This window comes from Mastigoproctus giganteus, chromosome 14 (assembly GCF_048544385.1).
Source record: "Mastigoproctus giganteus isolate SK-2022 chromosome 14, ASM4854438v1, whole genome shotgun sequence".
NCBI classification, from domain to species: domain Eukaryota; kingdom Metazoa; phylum Arthropoda; class Arachnida; order Uropygi; family Thelyphonidae; genus Mastigoproctus; species Mastigoproctus giganteus.
In genome coordinates, this window is record NC_143588.1 from 76,156,260 (window position 1) to 76,176,599 (window position 20,340).

General features: G+C 32.5%; 1 protein-coding gene across 3 annotated transcripts in view; it reads left to right on the forward strand.

Annotated features, from left to right (window-relative positions):
* The window catches only part of dmpd (F-box protein dampened), a 158,255-nt gene extending 138,214 nt beyond the window's left edge, over positions 1-20,041 (forward strand). For all 3 annotated transcript variants that reach the window (XM_090388227.1, XM_090388228.1, XM_090388229.1), the window contains exons 6-7: positions 3,214-3,385; positions 17,534-20,041. In XM_090388227.1, the coding sequence (XP_090244353.1) occupies positions 3,214-3,385; positions 17,534-18,176 (815 nt within the window). In that variant the 3' untranslated portion in view covers positions 18,177-20,041. The remainder of the gene's footprint in view (positions 1-3,213; positions 3,386-17,533) is intronic.
* The last annotated feature ends 299 nt before the right edge of the window (positions 20,042-20,340 follow it).

Genomic DNA, 20,340 nt, shown 5'->3' on the forward strand with positions numbered 1-20,340 from the left:
TCTTAAAAGGAATGCTCTTCATAATATAAAAATTAAAGGTGAAACTCAGATGAATCGGCTGCTAAAGTATTCCCACAGGAACTTGCAAAAATTATTGAAGATGGAGGATACACTCCTGATCAAGTGTGGAATGCAGATGAAACTGGTTTCTTCTGGAAATGAATGCCGAACAGAATGTATGTAGCCGAATTGCAGAAAACTGCTGGTGATTTTAAGGTAGCTAAGGATCGTGTGACCTTATTATTTTCCTCCAACACTTCAGGAGATCGTGTGTTGAAACCACTGCTGGTAAATCAAGCCCTAAATCCACGTTCAATGAAAAGGTGTAGATATCAATAAACTTCCTGTTCACTGGATGGCAAACAAGAAGGCCTGGGTGACCACTGCTGTCTTTACAGAATGGTTCAACAAATGTTTCGTCCCAGAAGTCAGACGTTATATGAATTTGAAAGGTCTCGAATTTAAAGTTCTTCTGATTCTTGACAATGCACCCGGCCATCCTGTCTTTGAACACCCAAACGTACAAATTTTATTTCTGCCACCTAATACTACATCTTTGATACAACCGTTAGACCAAGGTATAATTGCGACACTTAAAACATACTACGTAAAACGAACATTCCAACACGTTTTGGACAAACTGAATGTGAAACACTAACAGTCATTGATGTGTGGAAGAAATTCTAATCAAGTTGGATTAGCGTTAACTGAATTAAAACCAGCAAATTTAAATGCACGTTGGAAAGCGGTTTGGCCACAATGTGTAAAAAGCAAAGATTCCATCATCCCTAATATGACCGAATTTCCCAACATCATTACAATGGCACACAAAATTGGTCTAGAAGGATTCGATGATCTAATGATCTGTTGTTTGAAGATATTGATGAATTGTTAACCGACAAAGCCCTAAGCGAAGATGAAATATTAGAGGTTGTCCTTGGGACTCCTTATCGCACAGAACGTAGTGATAATGAAGAAAATGATCCTGTTCTAAATGCAGATTTAATAAAAGAAGGTCTGGAACTGCCCAGAAAATTAGGTAATCATTTTGTCAAACATGACCCTAATGAGGAACACGCTGGGAAGTTTCAACATGAACTGAAGTTGTTGACAGCCTCTTACTGAGAATTATATAACGGCCTAACCAAAACACGAACATAACGATTAATAACTGAATTTGTTCGTAAAACCAGTGAAACATCAGCACCAGAGGAGACTCGTGCTGATTTTGCTGAAGAGATCACAGAAATAATTTCATTAATAGAGGAAGAAGACAATATCCACAACATTTCTAGTGATAGAAGTGATATTCCAGTTGTACGCAAACGTATGTGTCGTTTATTATCAGAAAGTGAAAATGAATAAAATCTTATGTGTAAAACAGATTTTTTTGTTCATGAAGAATTTTTTTCATTTCATATGCATACAAATTTACTTTAATACATTTTCATTACATATTATTACATGTTTATTTTGTTGAAATGAAATAATAAACAAATATTTTTATGTGTTTTTTTTTTAAATTATTTTTACTGATTTTTTAGATCCGGAACCAATCTTCTTTTCTTCCATAAATACAATGTCTTTTTTTACACGTATTTTTCAGGAACGTATCTAACGTGTAAAAACAAAATTAGGTGTACTATTAAATAAAGTTGTTTCCCTCCCCCCCATAAAGTTATCAATTTGTTCAGTTGATATTTCAAAATAAAAACCATTCATTCACAGTACTGCAGCCTATATATTATAATATAAAAAGTTTTCTCAATTTCTTGTTTTCATTATTTATGCATTTTTTAACCTGTAATTTGGTTATGAGTATTGTTTTTTATAATTTTTTTTCATTTTTTATAGCGAATTTTCACTCGGTTTTCTGCATAAACGTGTTAAAATTATATGTTAATTAAAAGTAACTTAAAATATTTTATTTGGCTTTTTAAAATGTATCTTAATTTTAAAAATGTTCATTTGTTGGTATTAAGCTGTCAAAGTGGTTAATGCTGCTTGTCATTGATAGATTGCTGAGTAACTCATCATATTATTGTAAATTTCTTTGATGACTTAAACATTATCAACATATATTTTTCTAGTAAATTTTTAAAATGTTTGTTGCTTTGTCTTCAAGTCTCTGCCCTTAGGCAGGTTCAGGGCTCCACTGACGCCATGCTTCTCTATCTTGTGCTTTCCTTTTAATTCCTGCATAATTTCCTCTTCCCAGCCAATCCATCATTCTGATTCTCCTTCTCCCAACAGTTCTCTTCCCACACAGCTTCCCCTCAGTCACTTTCCTCAACATGCTTTCTCTTCTCAAAACATGTCCTATGAAGTTCTGTCTTCATCTTAGTTCTTTTACTGATGTTCTCTCTCTCTCTTCTCCTACTTCCTCGTTACTCACTCTGTTGCTGTGTAATGATTGAAAACTTGACCTCCAAAAGGAAATTATTTTAAATTCATCTTAAATATATCTTGAGTAGGAATTATTTATCTAATTGGAAAACTAAATTTTATTTAAAATCCATATGTTGCTTTATATTATGATAAAGGTATTTATATAATTTATTAATAAATATTGATGTCACTGCAGTAACATCAATGTTTTTTAACAACTTTTCAATTATGTGTTGCAAATTTCCACTGTAACAACATCCATATTGGGACATTCATGTTTTCCCAGAATTATGAAAGCAAGAGAATTAAGGATGAAACTCTGGATGAAGACTACTTTATTCCAGGATTAGATAACTTCACATTTTTCTACTTTCTTTTGTTGAGGATTTGGTGTGGGGGGGAGAAAAAAAAAAAAAACAGGACACAAAACATTGCTTCTGCTAGATAATGCATCCAAACATGTGAACTTGGAGTGATCTTCTTGATATTGTTCAGGCTGTAATTTTGCCATCCAAACACAATTTCACCATTACAACCAATGGACTGAAAGTGACTGCCACATTCCAGACTTGCTGCAGCCAATACAGTGTAAGTTAGACAAAAATTGGCAATGTGTGAAAATTCCTAAAATATATTGGATTAGGAATAGATAGTAGTATCTTATATGAATAAATCCACTGTTTATACCAGTAATTTCAGTGAGAAAATATATTTACTTAAGTTTTTGCAATTTGTGTCATGGTTTCTAAGAACACATCCCTGTCATAAATAGAGAACTACCTGTATTATTATTATATCATTTTTATATTCTTCAATTTTGTCTAGCATCTCCAAAAACTCAGCTTTCCCTACTGGAGGATCCATCCCCAAGTCGATCATGCAGTCCCAACAAAACTACAGTTGGAAATGTAGACTCTGTGTCATCATCATCATCATCTTCTTCTGTCAGTCCAACTGTAAATAAGAGGTTAAGAAAATTAAGAGAGAGTATGAAAAGGTTAGTTTATTTTAATTCTATTAACTTATTTTTTTTTGTTAAAGTGTTTTAAGTCTAATTGTAAAAACAATTTTTGCAACACTCTCTTCTGTTACAGAAACTGCTATAACAAAAATAAGTGTTGCTTGTTTGTTATTTGGTTTTTAGGAGCATTAACAACTAAGGCCATATTGCTCCGGGATATGCGGTGGTCATTCCCTGACCTTTCTGCATCCTCCGTATTTGGTGGTGACGGGCTCGAACCCCAGTCTAATCAAGAAGTGTGTGCTACGCACTGCTGCTCCTTCCCACCTAGCTACGGGGGCACCTAGAGAGAAGTGTTGCAAAAATTGAGGCAGTAACCTTGGAAGATCACCATATTAGTGTCAAAAAACTAGTTGCAGAGCTTCAAATTAGTGTAGGGTCTGTGGAGAACATCAACAGTTGCATATGAGTACAGTGTCTACTAGATCAGTTCCCAAACTTCTGACCCATTATCAGAAGAAGAAAAGGGCACATTGTGCACATGAAATGTTGTCTAGTCACCATGGATGAAACTTGGAGCCATCACTATGATCCTGAAACTAAACAAATGTCAAAATAATGAAAGCATTCAGCATCCAAGTGCTAGCAAAATGATGCTTTTATTTTTATTTTTTGGGGTCAGCTCACAGATTACCTTCAAAAGGGCTGCATTATTCCAACCTCCTAGAGCTACATGCTGCTATAAAAGAAAAAAAAGTGTTATAGGTCTAATGGAAAACTGTCAAATGGTGTGTGCCTGTTCCACAATAACCTCCCCACACATTCCTTGCATGCTGCAAGTGAGATGTGCCTATGAATGTGGAGTTGAAATATTGCAGCATCCCGCTTATTCCCTTGACCTTGCACCCTCAGATTTCTTCCTTGTTCGTTCCCTGAAGTCCTTTCTTTGTGGAAAACACTTTACTGCAGAAGATGAGGTGATTTCTGCTGCCGCATCTTGGTTTGAAGGGACAGTTAGAGGACTTCTACAGAACTGTCCTGCAGAAGTGTATTGAGTGTATTGAGAGGTGGCAAAAATGTGTAATTTTTTTGTCTGGTTAATTTGTTGAAAAAGAGCAATACATGGTGTTTGTTTCAACCTTGTCACAAGTACTAGGTGAATACAAATCTTTTTTTTGAATCCTTGTACAAACAGTGGGCTGGCAAATCATAATTCTTATCTCTACATAGTGTATATATATATCCAGATCATCCAATATAGAGATGATTCTTATCATCTCTATATTGTGTATATGTCTGCTGTTTTTCACAATAAAATGAAAAACAGTAGACCATGGTGTTTGTCACTTCCTAGTTAAGGCATCCATATTATAGATAGTGATCAGAATTTGTGAGTTGATTATTCAATCAGTAGCAGAACATGTTTGGGTTTGCTGAATGATTGCTTTCTATACCAACATGTTAGAGATAACAATATTCTTGATTTGATACCAGCAGTGTTTCAACACATGTTAAGAATTTTCAATTAAAGGCACCACTAGGTAGCAGAGATTAGTATATTTTTGTGGAATTTATTCAAATAACTACCAAAGATCAAGAAAAGGGTTTTTGCAAAGGTATTTAGTGGTTTTAGATATTCTGAAAATTATTTTTAATGGGACAAAATATTTGCTTTTAAAAAATATAAAATGCCAAGTGGGAAGTAATCCTAGAAGCTTGTAAATATTTTATGCTAATAGTGAAGTATTTATTCAAAGTTTGGACCAAAATAGATGCCAGTTGAACTAATGAGCTCAGTGGCAGAGAATAAAAATGCATAGGATGATTATAAGTTGTCAGGGGGACATGAGATCTCACAGAAAGTATAAATTACTTGGAGTTAGGCATGCTAAGGCAGATTCCAGAGAAATCTTTGGCTTAAGGTTGCAAAGAAAGAAAAGTAGCTAGGGATTCTTTGCTTATGAAGAGAAAAACCTGAAATTAATAGATCACGTCCTGTATTGTTTTTTTTTTTGAAAATTATTTCTTTTGTTATTATAATGATCAAAAATCATTTCTGTTTTGAAAGATAAATTGTAGCTCATCTTAAAATTGTTTTCATATCTTATAGAACACTGCAATATGAACACCACATAAATATTTAGTAATTAGAGAATAAGAAGTGTTTATTTTAGGTGCACCTTGCAACAATGTGGATGCATCTGTTATCATCACTTTCTGTCTGCAAGCATGTAGCAGTTCCTTTCTTGCTGAGCAAATTCTGTTGAAATTTGGTATACAGTGAATTTTGCATTTCACTTTCTTGTATGCATTTTCAGCCCAGTTAAATACAGGCATTTCAGCAACATCGCTACATTGTGTATATGTATATACATGAAAAACAGCAGACTATGGTGTTTGTCACTCTCTAGTTCAGGTGTGCATATTATATGTAGGGGTAATAGAAAAATATTACATATTCCGTTGTAAAACATATCTATTCTAGATAATGTTAATTTTTGAGAACACCATAAAAAGCTCTTCTTTTTCCAAATTTTCAATGAAATTTATTATTTGAAATTAATAAAAAAAAAAAGATTTCCAGTTGCAAAAGAAGGATTTGTAAACAGTTAATGAGAAGAGAAAGTCAATGGTCCCAAAAGGTTAAGAACTTGTATTCTATGGAATTCAATTCCTGAAGTCATTCAAATGAATGCATACAAGTACTTTCCTTGTTCTTAAATTTTTTTTTTTTTTGTAACTGGTAACTCAAATACCAAAGGCTATTAGAACTGAAAATACTGTTGAGCCATAAATTATTTGAAGAGAAACCAAAAAAAAAAAAAAAAAATATTGCTATTGTACTTCAATTTCTGTAATATTCAGGAAATAATATGGCAAGAATAATATCAACTTCTTATTACCAGAGTTAACAGGAAGAAAAATAATTCTGAGAGCAAAAGCGAGAAACTAGTGTTTTTGATTCTGAGAAAGCAGTTATGGAAAGGATTAGAAGTTAAGATTAACTCAAGTGTATGAATTAATCTTACCTTCTTATGTAGAAATCTGGGAAAAGATAATGCTGAGCATTCAACATTAGAAGTTGAACATTCAACTTTAGAAGTTTAAGTGACTACAAATAGATATTCCCAATGGAGAATGATGATGTTATTTTCAAAAAGTTGTTTAGCTAAATAAATTATCAAAAGTTTAAAATATAAAATTATTAAAATATTTAAAATTAATTTTTTCTCCATTGTTTATAATGGAAGCAGTGTATTAGCATAAGCACTGAAAGAGGGACACTCAGAATTTGAGGCTTCCAACATTCTTTTAATAGCAGTAATTGTTATGAAATAATTCAAATTATTCTGAAAAAAGCACAAGATGATTTGCAAATAAATGCTCGCTCGCTTGCTCTCTCTCACTCTCAGAGCCATAAAGCTGTTAGATGTGAGAAGGGGGCCCACTTCATCACTGACAATATAAACATATCCCACAAGGTGGCATTCAGAAAATAGAACCAAGTGAAGACAATGTACAGAAATTCTAACACACATTAGCAATTCTTGTATCACAACTTCAAGCTCATTAACAACAGTAAATGGGTTAAGAATTGTAGTACAAGGAAATAGTCTAGACCAGTGTTTCTCAACCTTTTCGTTGTTGCGGCACACTTTTCTGAAAACGTTAAAATTTTGCACCACACTACAATCACTATTATACTCATGTGAATTATAAATAATATATATATACACTATCATTAAATTAAATATTGACATAAATTAAATTATAATAAAGTGAATAAATAAATAAATAATTAGGCGTTCATTAGAGGCAGCGACATGCAATTCCTCCATATGAAGCTGAAATACATCCAATATTTTAAATTAAATAAAAAAAAACATAAGCCAGTAGTATGGCAAAAACTGTAGAGCGAAAATTAACATAAAAATAACCCAAATAAACAAACAAACGAAAAAAAGAATAGACATATTTCACGTCTTTTGGAACTGGTACCTCTCGGGGGGGGGGGGGGGGTACCACTAAATTATTATATAATTGGCATTATCCTAAAAATTGTATAGTTTTTATTAATCGGATTTAAAACTCGAAATTATACAAGGGTTATCGGGCTACTATTATGTCTACTCTTTTTTTCGTTCGTTTGTTTATTTGGGTTATTTTTATGTTAATTTTCGCTCTACAGTTTTTGCCATACTACTGGCTTATGTTTTATTTTATTTAATTTAAAATATTGGATATATATATATATATATATATACACATATATTCACAAACTGGGGGGGGGGGTACCACTAAATTATTATATAATTGGCATTATCCTAAAAATTGTATAGTTTTTATTAATCGGATTTAAAACTCGAAATTATACAAGGGTTATCGGGCTACTATTATGTCTACTCTTTTTTTCGTTCGTTTGTTTATTTGGGTTATTTTTATGTTAATTTTCGCTCTACAGTTTTTGCCATACTACTGGCTTATGTTTTATTTTATTTAATTTAAAATATTGGATATATATATATATATATATATACACATATATTCACAAACTGGGGGGGGGGGGTACCACTAAATTATTATATAATTGGCATTATCCTAAAAATTGTATAGTTTTTATTAATCGGATTTAAAACTCGAAATTATACAAGGGTTATCGGGCTACTATTATGTCTACTCTTTTTTTCGTTCGTTTGTTTATTTGGGTTATTTTTATGTTAATTTTCGCTCTACGGTTTTTGCCATACTACTGGCTTATGTTTTATTTTATTTAATTTAAAATATTGGATATATATATATACATATATTCACAAACTGGAAGTTATTTCTGTTGGTTATATTTAAAAAAACACTTAATATTTATTTTAAATGCTTTTAATGTCTCTTTTTTGAACATATGTGAATTATATGAAATTTAAAAGAAATTTTAAAAATAAATTTAAAAGGAAAGAAATTATTTAAAAGAACATACATGAAATTTAAAAGAAAATTAACATAATTATATAAAAACAAAAAAATTTACAATTATAACATTTTAATCTGTGAGACGGTTGGGTTTGATGGGAGGCACACAGGTTTTTAATACAAAGATAAGCTTACTCTCAGCTCCTCTTCTACCAACTTTAGTTTCTCTCCCTTTTTTTATTTAATCTTGTTTAAAGCAGAAAACCCTGTTTCGCACAAGTAGGAAGCAGAAAAATGCAATAAAATTCTAATTGCCTTTTCCAAAATTCGTGGAAATTCATTTTGAATTTTGATCCAAAATTCAAAATTGCTAATATTAGTGTTATTAAAGTGGATTTACAGTGACTGGTCACTACGGATCTCATCCAATTCTTCTTCCTCTCACAGATTAATTTCTAATATTGGAAGGTTTCTTGTTGCTAATGGGTTTCTTACCCACAAATATTTTTTGGTATCAAGGGATGGGAAGTAATGCTCAATTTTTGTCTGTAACAGCTCTAATGTTTTGCTTATTACATTAATTATTTTAGTATAATTCATTTTGGCAGTCAAGGGAAACATTTCTGAATTTTTTTTCGTTTACATATTTTTTCCATATACTCAACTTTTCTTTAAAGGCGAACAACTTGTCAGTAGAAGTGAGTAAATTTTCCTCTGAGCCTTGCGTGCTGATATATAACTTATTTAGCTGAGCAAATAAATCTGCTAGAAAAGCTAATTTACAGCACCAAATTTCATCCCTTAAATAATCACAAAATTCTAATTGTTTCAGTGAGAAAAATATGAGCATTTCCTCATGCATAATAAGTAATTGTACTTGTCCGATGATATTGAAGAACAACCAGTTCTTCAATATCATTGGACATTTCTTTTATATGCCTGCTAATTGTGCTGTTCGAAAGTGGTACTGTCATAATTTTTTTTCCCACTTCATCTCCCAAAATACTTTTCGTGATTACCCGACATGCTGGTAAAATCATTTTCTGCAATCAAGTGAGATTTATTTTTATTGTGTGTGCTATCAGTTTGGTGCTCTATCAGATATTTTAGCCATATTATAAAATTCTGTACCTTGTTTTCTTTGATGGTTTCTCGTTTTTGTTTTTGTCATTTTCTCCCGGCTCGTTGTTATCAATTTTCCTTTCTGATTTTCTTTCACTAAATATTTATCCATCACTAATAATTTCTAAAAAAAATTTGTTATTTCTAGAAATTAATACAGTTAATTGAAAATACCTGTTCTATACAAATTAACTGAATATGACATTTTAGAGATAAAAACACAAAAAGTACTTTTAAAACACAAAGGAAATTTCTTACTATTGTGCTTACAAGTTGCACTTAATTCGTAGTCCTATGCTTTGCGTGCAAAATGCACTATGGGGTGCCTGGGAGAGACTCAAGTGATAAGAATAGCCAAATAAAGGTGAGCAATTCTAGTATGTACTAGGAATCAAAAGGTGAATAAAAATGAACAGATCTGGTACTAATAATCAAAAGATGAACAGATCTAGTACTTGGAATTAAACGTGACATCACATTGACTGCAGGAAGGAACTCTGATCAGTAAAGAGTAAATAAACAAATTTTTTATTTGAATTAATTTTTATTTTAGTTGCATTTTCCACAGCACACTTGAAGCATACTCGTGACACACCAATGTGCCGCAGAACACAGGTTGAGAAACAATGGTCTAGACAGTAGTTGCTTCTCCAACTTATGATCTGTTAGACCTGATGAAATGTGTATTACTGATACAGTGAATGGTGGTTCTTGTTATCAGCTGCTTTATAATAAAAAATGAAAATCCAAAATTATTTACATTGTAATGTATGTAAATTCTGCCACTTTATATAATTGTACTGCTATTTATTGTTATCATTTCTTTTCAATTAAAAGAAATATGCTTTACAGGAAACCTAAAATTGTGTATAAAGTCAAACATTTACTGATTATTGGCAACCCTGATCACTCCAAATAATGTTTGACCTTGTCCCTTGTCAGATGAAAGTGGTGTCTTTTAACTCCTAATTCCTGCTAGTTTGTAGTCTTCACAAAAAACAGACAGGGCATGTAAGCAAATGCAAGTGAACAAGTAAATAAATGTTGCTTTTCCTATTGTGGGGGGAGATAAATCCAACCCAGCAAGATAACTTTCAGTATTACATTCTAACTACAGCATTTACTCCTGCTCTTGCAAAGTTTTTCAGAAGATAGAAGATAAAAAAAAATGTAATTTTTAATACATTCCTTAATATAAAATTTTTACTTGATATAGGTTTTGAAATTATTTTTACGGTTTTCCCAGAGTTATTTGTGAGAGCTTCGTGGCATTACTTTCTCTCTACTTCCTGCATAAAAGAAGGGCATTCTAATGAAACTCATTATGAAGGCAAACTTTGTTGGCACCTCCACAGCCAGGTGGGCAGGAGCAGCAGTGCGTAGCACACGCTTCTTGATGTAGACCGGGGTTTGAGCCCATGACCACCAAATACGAAGGATGCGGAAAGGTCAGGGAATGACCACTGCATATACCCGGAACAATATGGCCTTATTTGCTAATGCTCCTAAAAACCAAATAACAATCGCAATCACAAACTTTGTTCTGCTCTGAGAATAAAAACCATTGTACTGACACTGTGAAGCTTGGAATTGTGTTTGTAAATCAAGTTTTATTTTCTTTTAGACTGAAATTAAAGGTTAACCTTTTTAGAAAGACCATTCTTTGAAAGTAGTTCAATAATAGTGCAACTCATGAAGGCAAAGTTTGTCCTGCTGTCAGCATAATGAATAGTAGTCCTCACTTTTTCTCCTTTTAAATAACTGCTGTTTCTTTAAGGGTGGGAAAAATGGGGACTATAAATTACTATACAGTTAACAAGCATATATAGAAAATTTAATTGTTAAGAATAAAATAACAAACATTGAAGAGATTTTTAAACAATAAGCATGTTTATGATGTTTTTTTTTTTTTTGTATTAATTTTTTTTAAATACACTGTATTTTTAAAATTTTGACACTGAAATCGGTTGACATGTGTTTATATTGTAGTACAGTATGTGTGGTATTACAAATACTATCATTGCAGGGTTAAATATTTTTATTTCAGATTATCAAAATGTTATAAGATTTGTTAAGATGCTTGATTGGACAAATATCAAGAGTAATAAAGAGCTATGATTTAGTCTAATATTAATTTACATATTTCTTTTTCAGTTGGACTAGTTGATCGGCTGTGTTGACATTCAAATTTGTATTTTATGTTTGCTTATTTAACCCGCAGAGAACAGTAGCCATGGCATGCTTTATGATTTGAGTTTAGTTGTATATTATTTTCTATCTGAATTGGCATCTATTGACATTTGGCTGCATAGCAGTGAATGACCAAAAAGGGATCCTTTTGAGAGTTCACAAGTGCTGATGACCCTAGAGAAGATGATGCTTGCAAGTTTCCAATCTTTATTTAACATTCATTTTTATGGTAATGGTGCTGAATCTCCCTCTCTGAAAACATTTAAATGAGCTTTGATGTACATGTTATTTTTGATTTCTAATCTTTGACACAACTGTTCATCCAGTAGAGGACTAATTTTAATTGAAAATAAGGCATTAGCATTAATAGCATAATTAACTTTAACAGGGAGCTAAATGATTTTTTAATAACAGAGCAAAGTGGAGGAGAAATTATTGAAGTTAAACATAAAAAAGGCACCTGGGGTGGATGGAATCTATCCAGTTACATTGAAGGAGGCAGCGAGGGAAGTGAGCAAACCCTTAGCCATAATTATGAGAGCATCCTTAGATTCAGGGGAGGCTCCCGTGGACTGGAGATGTGCAAATGTATCCCCAATTCACAAAGGGGGTTCAAAGTGTGACACAAATAGTTATAGACCTGTTAGTTTAACTTCTGTTCCGGGTAAAATAATGGAGTCACTAATTAAAGAAGCGTTGCAGGATCATCTAGACAAGATTGCAGTAATAGTTCAGACACAGTATGGGTTTGTTAAGGGGAGGTCTTGTCAGGCCAATATGATTGGATACTACGATGTGGTCACAAAGGAACTGGATGCAAAAAATAATTCTGATATCATATACTTGGATTTCAGAAAAGCTTTTGATACCGTTGCATATGGAAGACTGCTGTACAAATTGGAGCGGTTGGGCATTAAGGGCAATTTGTTACAATGGATAAAGGGATGGTTAAGTGGCAGATGACAGAGAGTGGTAATAAATGGACACTACTCTTCGTGGACTAATGTTATTAGTGGATTCCCCCAGGGTTCAGTGTTGGGCCCATTGTTGTTTTGTGTATTTATCAGTGATATTAATGAAGATATATCAGGCTTAATGTCCAAGTTTGCAGATGATACAAGGATTGGCAAGGTTATTAATGACAGAAAATATAGTATGCTACTTACAACAGGATCGAGAAAAGTTAGGCAAATAGGCTGAGAAGTGGCAACTGAAGTTTAACCTCGACAAATGCAAAGTACTGCATATTGGTAGCAGTAACCAAAGAGAAACGTACCAACTGTGTGGTACTACACTCAGGGAAGTGGAGAATGAAAAAGACCTGAGGGTAATTGTGCAGTCAAATATGAAGTTCTCTGATCAGTGTAGACGGGCTGCCAGGGCAGTTCATGGAGTTTTGTCAATGATATATAGGAATTTTGCTAGCAGAGAGGAGGTGGTGATTACCCCCTTGTATAAGGCAATGGTCAGGCCCCACCTTGAGTACTGCATACAGGTCTGGAGGCCTCATTTTAGGAAGAATGTAGATTTGCTTGCTTGCGTGTGTACAGAGAAGGGCAACAAGACTGGTGAGACCAACAAAGGGGTGCTCTTACCAAAAAGGCTTAAGTTCTGCAAGTTGCAGCATCTGGAGACTTAGGCACCTGTGAGGTGATCTGATTGAGGTGTATAAGGCTTTGAATGGTTTGAGTAGACTCAGTGCTGATCAGTTTCTTCCGCTTGCTCAGATTACAAACCTGAGGGGGCATAGATTCAAATTGAGGAAAGACAGTTGCAGAATAGACGTGCAGAAGTTTGCCTTTAGCCAGCGGGTAGTTGATTGCTGGAACAGACTTCCATTTGTTGTTGTGGAAGTTGATAGCTTAAATAAATTTAAGGCTGAACTAGACATACATTTGGAGCGACCAGATGGGTGAAATGGGAAGGGTTTTTTATTTTAATTTAATTTTTATTTTTTTTTTTGGCTGATGCTGTATAAGCTTGCTTTCTTGCATCATATGCCTCAACTATAGTGGCATATGATGCAAGAAAGCAAGCTTATAGAGCATCAGCAAAAAAAAAAAAAAAAAAAAAAACCCTTCCCATTTCATCTTGAATTTATTTAAACCGTCGACTTTCACAACAACAGATGGAAGTTTGTTCCAGCAATCAACCACTTGCTGGCTGAAGGAAAATTTCCACACATCTATTCTGCAACTATCCTTCCTCAGTTTGAATTTGTGCTCCCTCATGTGCATAGTGTGAGCAAGAGGGAGAATCAATTCCATCAGTAATGAGCTTGCTCAATCCATTCAAAGCCTTAAACAACTCAATTGGATCACCTTGCAGGTGCCTTGTCCCCAGATACTATAATTTGCAGAACTGAAGCTTTTATTGATAAGAGCACATCTTTGTTCCCCTCACAAATCTCATTGCTCTTCTCTTTACTTGTTCCAGCAGCTCTGCATCCTTCTGAAAATGAGGCCTCCAGACCTCTATGCAATACTCAAGATGTAATCTGACTGTTGCCTTATATAATGGGATAATTACCTCCTTATCAGTGCTAAAAAAATTCCATTATTTCATTGACAAAATCCCGTGATCAACTTGTGCTTTAGGTTCTGTGCTTTTGAACTTGTGTTTTTCGAAAGCACAAGTTCAAGCACAAGTTCAAAAGCACAGAACCTAACACAGGGATTTCCCAACAAAACAAAATAGGGATTTTACAATAATTTTTTTACATAACGACTAGCAAGTTGGCAGCAGGAATTCACAAAAAAAATAGAAATATTTAAAAATTACATCCAACATAATAGCAGGGTTTCCCCTGCACAAAAACTCAAAAATACCATGTTATGCAAGGTTTGCCGCAATTCTCTAATTGTGTTAGAGCAAAACCGTGTTGTAGAAATACTGTGTTATCCGAGGGTTGCCTGTGTTTAGATAGCAGAACTCTTCATTTTTTTATGCAGTGAATTAAGAAAAAGACAACTTTTTATAATGCATTTATTTTATATTGTGAGGCTATTACAATGAGTTAAAGTATTGTGGTAAAATGTAATATTTACTGTAAGTAAATATTACATTTTATAAGAAACAGTTATACCTATTTTTGATGCAGTGCCTTTTCCTCTTTTCCATAGTCATTATATACAAAAAAAGAGATAAAGGCCTTCCTCTTTATAACAATTTACTAAAGTAGTGCTTCAAAAATATTAGGACTTGGGACTTTTGGAATATTTCCACGAGGGTAGGCAACTGTATAAGGGCAGAGGGAAAATAAGCTGGTCAGAATAAAAAAGGGGGGGGGGCACTACAGATGCCAAATTTATGCATTATGTTCCTTTGATAATTTCCAATCGATTTCTTTCAGTAAAATAAAGACCAATTTTACAGAAATAAATTGGCATTCGGAAATTATTACTAGACTAGTAATAATTTATTACTACTAGATTATTACATAGACTGAATGTCATTATTTCTATATATTTGCAACATAAAATCATTTTGCAAGTCATTCAATACTAGCTCGCAATATAGGATGCAATAGTATGTATTTAGTTTTTAAGGTGATTTGATCACTGAAATCATATCACACTATTTATATCTTATAAAAATAATGTATAACAAAAAAAAACCAATAAAAATATATATCTCATAAAAAATAAATTTTGGACAATCGCAATGCCTATACTGGAGGCAGCATTTAAGCCCACAACCTTTTATTTCTTAGGCAAGTACATTACCCACCAGACCAATCTGGCAGTATAGGTTATTAAATATTCTTCTAGTGGCGTGGTGTGCAGGTATATCAAGAAATGGAAATTGGTGAAATAATGAATACTTAAACTTGCATGGAATGTAATCTGCCCTTTAATTTCTTAAAGAATTGCAGATTATTCTCAGGCATTTCAGTTAATCTTATTAGCTAACTTAATAACTAATATAAAATTATTTAAATCTGTTAAAATTTAATCTTTACCTGATGTTTGCTAATAGCAATTTGTTAACTAATTCAAGACTAAACTTTAACAAATAACAAATGTGGAATCAAATTAACAACATTATGTAAATCAAATCACCATAATTTACTGGTTCTGCTATCTTTGCAGTCACTGAAGAAGTGGTACAGAAAGTTCCACAAAATGTCTAAGAATAATCTGTAATTCTTTAAGAAATTAAAGGGCAGATTACACTCCTTGCAGATTTAAGTGCTTATTATTTCACCAGTTAACATTTTGGCTTAATGCTGGTGAATGCCATTCTGTAAAGATTATAGGGATCAGAGCTACTGTGTTATCTAATAAAAATAATGAATTGCCCCTGCTTAATTTCAAAAATCTGGAACATGCTATGTTTATGAAGTTCATCTGCATTTTCATGGGCTTTTGAAGTACTTTTAGCTCTATTCTATTGAATTATATTAAAACACAACTTAACATTTCATCTCATAAATTAAATCATAATTAGTTTGTCAAGTGAGCCAAAGATGGCAATAACCATCAAAATGACTTTTTTAGGAGGCATGTTATAAATAAATAGCATTATTTCTGATATGAGAGAACAGTGTCATGAAAATCCTTTTAGCCTATTGTATAAAAAAAGGCTGGTTTTCCTGTTTATAACAGTTGTACAATGAATTAACAATACGAATTCATTGATTCTTTTATATCAATGATCCTTGACAGTATGCATATGAAAAATGAATAATTCCATTCAGGTCAGTGATAGTCACTATTTGGTGGTGGCTTTAGTGATAAAATGTTTGGATCCACTATTTTATACGATGAATTCAGTATATTATTTTTTACTGATAGTGATTAAGTTATTGGTTGAGAAGTGAAACTAAAAATTTCAGTAGAAGAGATTTCACTAATGAAAGAAATATGTGTATGAAACCATTTATCCAGTACTACTACCCAACCCTGAAAACCAATCGTTCTTGAAAATAATTAATTTCTAAACCTCTATAAAATAGTAATCTAAAATCAGTGCCCAGTAGCAATTCTGATTGTCACTACATATGCTGGGCATGGGTGAATCTGACAAGCATAAGAAATATGTTCTAGTAGTTGATGCCTGTATTCATAAATGAACTTAAGACCAAATCCCTCTAAGTGGGAGCTGAATAAGTATAAAGGATAGTGTAAAAAAACAAACCAACCATGCTCCTTATAAAAAATTCCTTAAGGAAAAACAATACTTTAAAAAGACCAGTTACTGGCATCTGCAGTTGACATTAAGTGATATTTTATGAGACCACCCCATCCCCTCCAAATAGTATTAAATTTACTTTCATAGTGGTTGTGTTGCTGTTCTTCAGCTGATAAGGTAGAGATTCCATCATCAGAAAAATCTTTGATTTTTCTGATGATGATCAAGATGCTCAGTTCATGTGTGTTTTTTTTTTTTTTTTTTTTTTTTTTTTAAATGATAGAGAGAGACTGAGAAATATATGTAAAGTCACACCTGTACTGTACATATAAACATCTAACACTTTTGCTGCTGGCTTTTCCAACAACCCTTTTTTACCTGGGTTTGAGCCAATCTGGATTGAAAAGGGCAGAAACATTTTTGGGCTTTCTTTGGTGAAGGTTGCTTGAACAAAAATATCTGGTTTTCCTTCTGTTAAATTGGAAGAAAACATTCTAAAAGTAGGGTGGTTTCCCTCCAAGTGGATTAAAATCTTAAGTGGCATATTTGCATTCAGAAAGTAGTAAACATGTTAAGGTAAAGTTTGTTGCAAATGTATAAGTGGAGAATTTCATTCCCACTTGCTACTTCCCAGCAATGAGTACAGCTAGTCGTTGAGTAAATGTATTGCTCAGGAATTTGGAAAAGTACAGAGTATATGTAATGTCTAAAAAAACTGGAAAACACTAAAAATTGACATCTCATGTCCCAAGCTTGCCAGATAAATGGTTTCATACTGTACTATATTTCATGAATATTTTCTTTTTATTTACATCTTATTGTTATATTCTCCAGAAATAATGGTCATGTGTTAGCCTTAAAACAGGAATTAAAGGTTACACGAAGAAAGATTACTCGCCAGCAGAAACAAATTCAGGAAATGAAAGTTCGATTTGAAAATTATGATAAGAAATTTCAAAATACTTCTCGTAAGTTAAGTGCAGTTCTTCAAGAACTGAGTCGTTGTAAGACAGAACTTCAGTACTGGCGTTCTAAATCTCCAGCTGCTCAATGCTTATGTGGCCAGATTACTCCAGTGTCTGAACTTAATGATGTAGATTCTTTCATGGAGCATCCAGAATCCCTTTTTTTATCACAGGAAGATGACGATGATGATGATGACACAGAAATCGGTGAAGATTTTAAACCGGTATCGGTTGGAACAGATGAACCTTCCATATCATATTCATATTTTGTACCACTATGTCAAGGCACACCAGCCGATTGTGTTCATGCTCCACCAGTGGAACCTGTCTCTCCTTTGAAACCACCGGTTACTGAAAAATTTTTTCATACAAATAGTGAATCACCTCCTGATGAAGAAAGACCTAAGAAATTAGCACCAAGAGCATGTAAACGAAAATTGGAAATGGATAACTCTGGTGTAGAAGAACAAATCACCAAAACTTTGTGTATGTCAAGAAATGAAGGAATGTGATTGATTCTGCTTAACATCTTTATTGTTACTGTAATATTATGTTAATATCAATATTTTTAAATGTGTGCATTTTAAGATTATATAAATAATCCACATAAGTTTGAGGACCACTGCTTAATTAATACTAAAGCAAGTGAATCTGGAATAAAGACACGTTTAGAGAATTATAAATCTTGCATCTTGATTAAAATTATCTGTCTGGAAACTATGATATAGAATTATAGTTTTTAATTTTATGTACCTTAAAAGATATGTTCAAAAGAGGTACACAGAATTCAAAGTATATATATCCTTTACCTTATGTTAGGCATCTTATTGTCCATGAAAATTGGTGTATCCTAGTGCATTCAATGCACACAGTTTTCCTAACATCGGCTTTTTTTCTATTTTTAATTCTATATCTTATAGCTTGCTCATCATTACATGAGCTGTTAGGTGATAATTATTGGGGAGAAATGGGGAAAGGGAAAATATATTTGAATTGTTTTAAGTAGGATTTGTGGAAGAATTTCTAGTAGAGAAGTTTAAAATGTTTGTCTTTGAAAAGTTTTCGCACAAAATATTCATAAATGTTACTGTCATAGAAATACTTGGCAAATGTGTTCTCTAAAATGCAAGTAACTTATTTCCCTTTTTAATGAATGGTCTTTTTGAAGATCACAAATAGATCAGAAAAAGAAACTGTACACAACTGTTGTGAACCATTGAAGTAAATAATAGTTGAATTGTGTTCTCTTTATATGAAGGAATAATGTGAATATTTTTAATTTCTAATGTTTCTTTAGAAATATACTTAATCATCCTGGTCTGCTTTTTTTTTTCTCTAAATCAAATCTATCAAAGCAGTCATTCATTCATTCATTCATTAGTCATCTAGCTCAAAAGTATTTTTTAATAAATTAACCTGAAATGGGTAAATTATTGATATTTGCTAGATATAATGTAAAAACTTGCCCACCAACATAGGTTATCTTTGTATATAGTTAATATATATATGAGCCTTGATACAACCAACCACAAAACAATCTTTTATAGTATGTAACTATAAAATATATAAGTTACTTAACAGATTACTAAATGTTGATGTAAATAATATTTCATTAAAATCAATTTATCTTTACATACCGAAAATAATAATCAACAGATATATACTGATGTTGAATTATACTGTGCTAGAAGATTTTCACAATATAAAATTGAAAATTTCATTCTGCTTCATGCTATTAACATGTTCATTTAATGAAGAGTACACATTAAGCCCATATTAGGCGCAATTTTAAATGTAACGTTATAGTATGTAGTTAATTTTTAGGATGTGGGTTAGAATCAGTGGATTGTGTGTCATAGTTATGCAAGTTTATACTTTGGAAAACATAGGCAGATTTCTTGTGAATATATACAGCAGTATATACATTATTAAATTTATACATTTTTTTGCTAGTGTCTTTTGCCACTGCCTGAAAATGAGAGATAAGATAGGTTTCTTCTTCGGTAATTTTTCTGTTATTTCTGAAATAATTTCTGTTGGACGCAATAACTGAATTTGGTCAAAATTGAAATGTAACATTTCATAATTCCATTTATGCAGATAAGAGATGGAATTAAGAATACTAGTAAATTGTTTTAAGAATGCACTCCTCCAACAAATTTTAAAGATAGGAGTAACTGTGACCTGTTAAAATGCATTTAATGTAAACTAGGTTATTGGTGTTGTGTAAAACATCTTATGACCAATAACTATCGAAATGTATTATTACATGTATACTGTTTTTAAAAAGAACTGGACTTCAGTGTTACAAGTAATATTTATTTCAACTGTTTAGAAAACTTGTAATAAATGCTGTTAAAAACTTTTTAGCTTTTCATTAATTTGTATTTTTATTTAAAATACTGTTAAAAACCAGTCACACAAAGTTGAAATAAAATGTGTACAGTTATCCCCACTTGGTACTCTTAATTGAACCTGCGAAAACAGTTCTGAGTGAATCCACACTAAACAGAGGAGCTGTTTACCATATCAAGTGATGAAAATAATGTTACTGGTTTTTCTGACTAGGACCTATAGCCAGTTTTAAGACAGAAGCACCCTGTATAAATGCAATAGAAACATTTAAAACTTAAAATGTTTAAGCATGCTACTATTGCAGGGATCTACCAAACTATT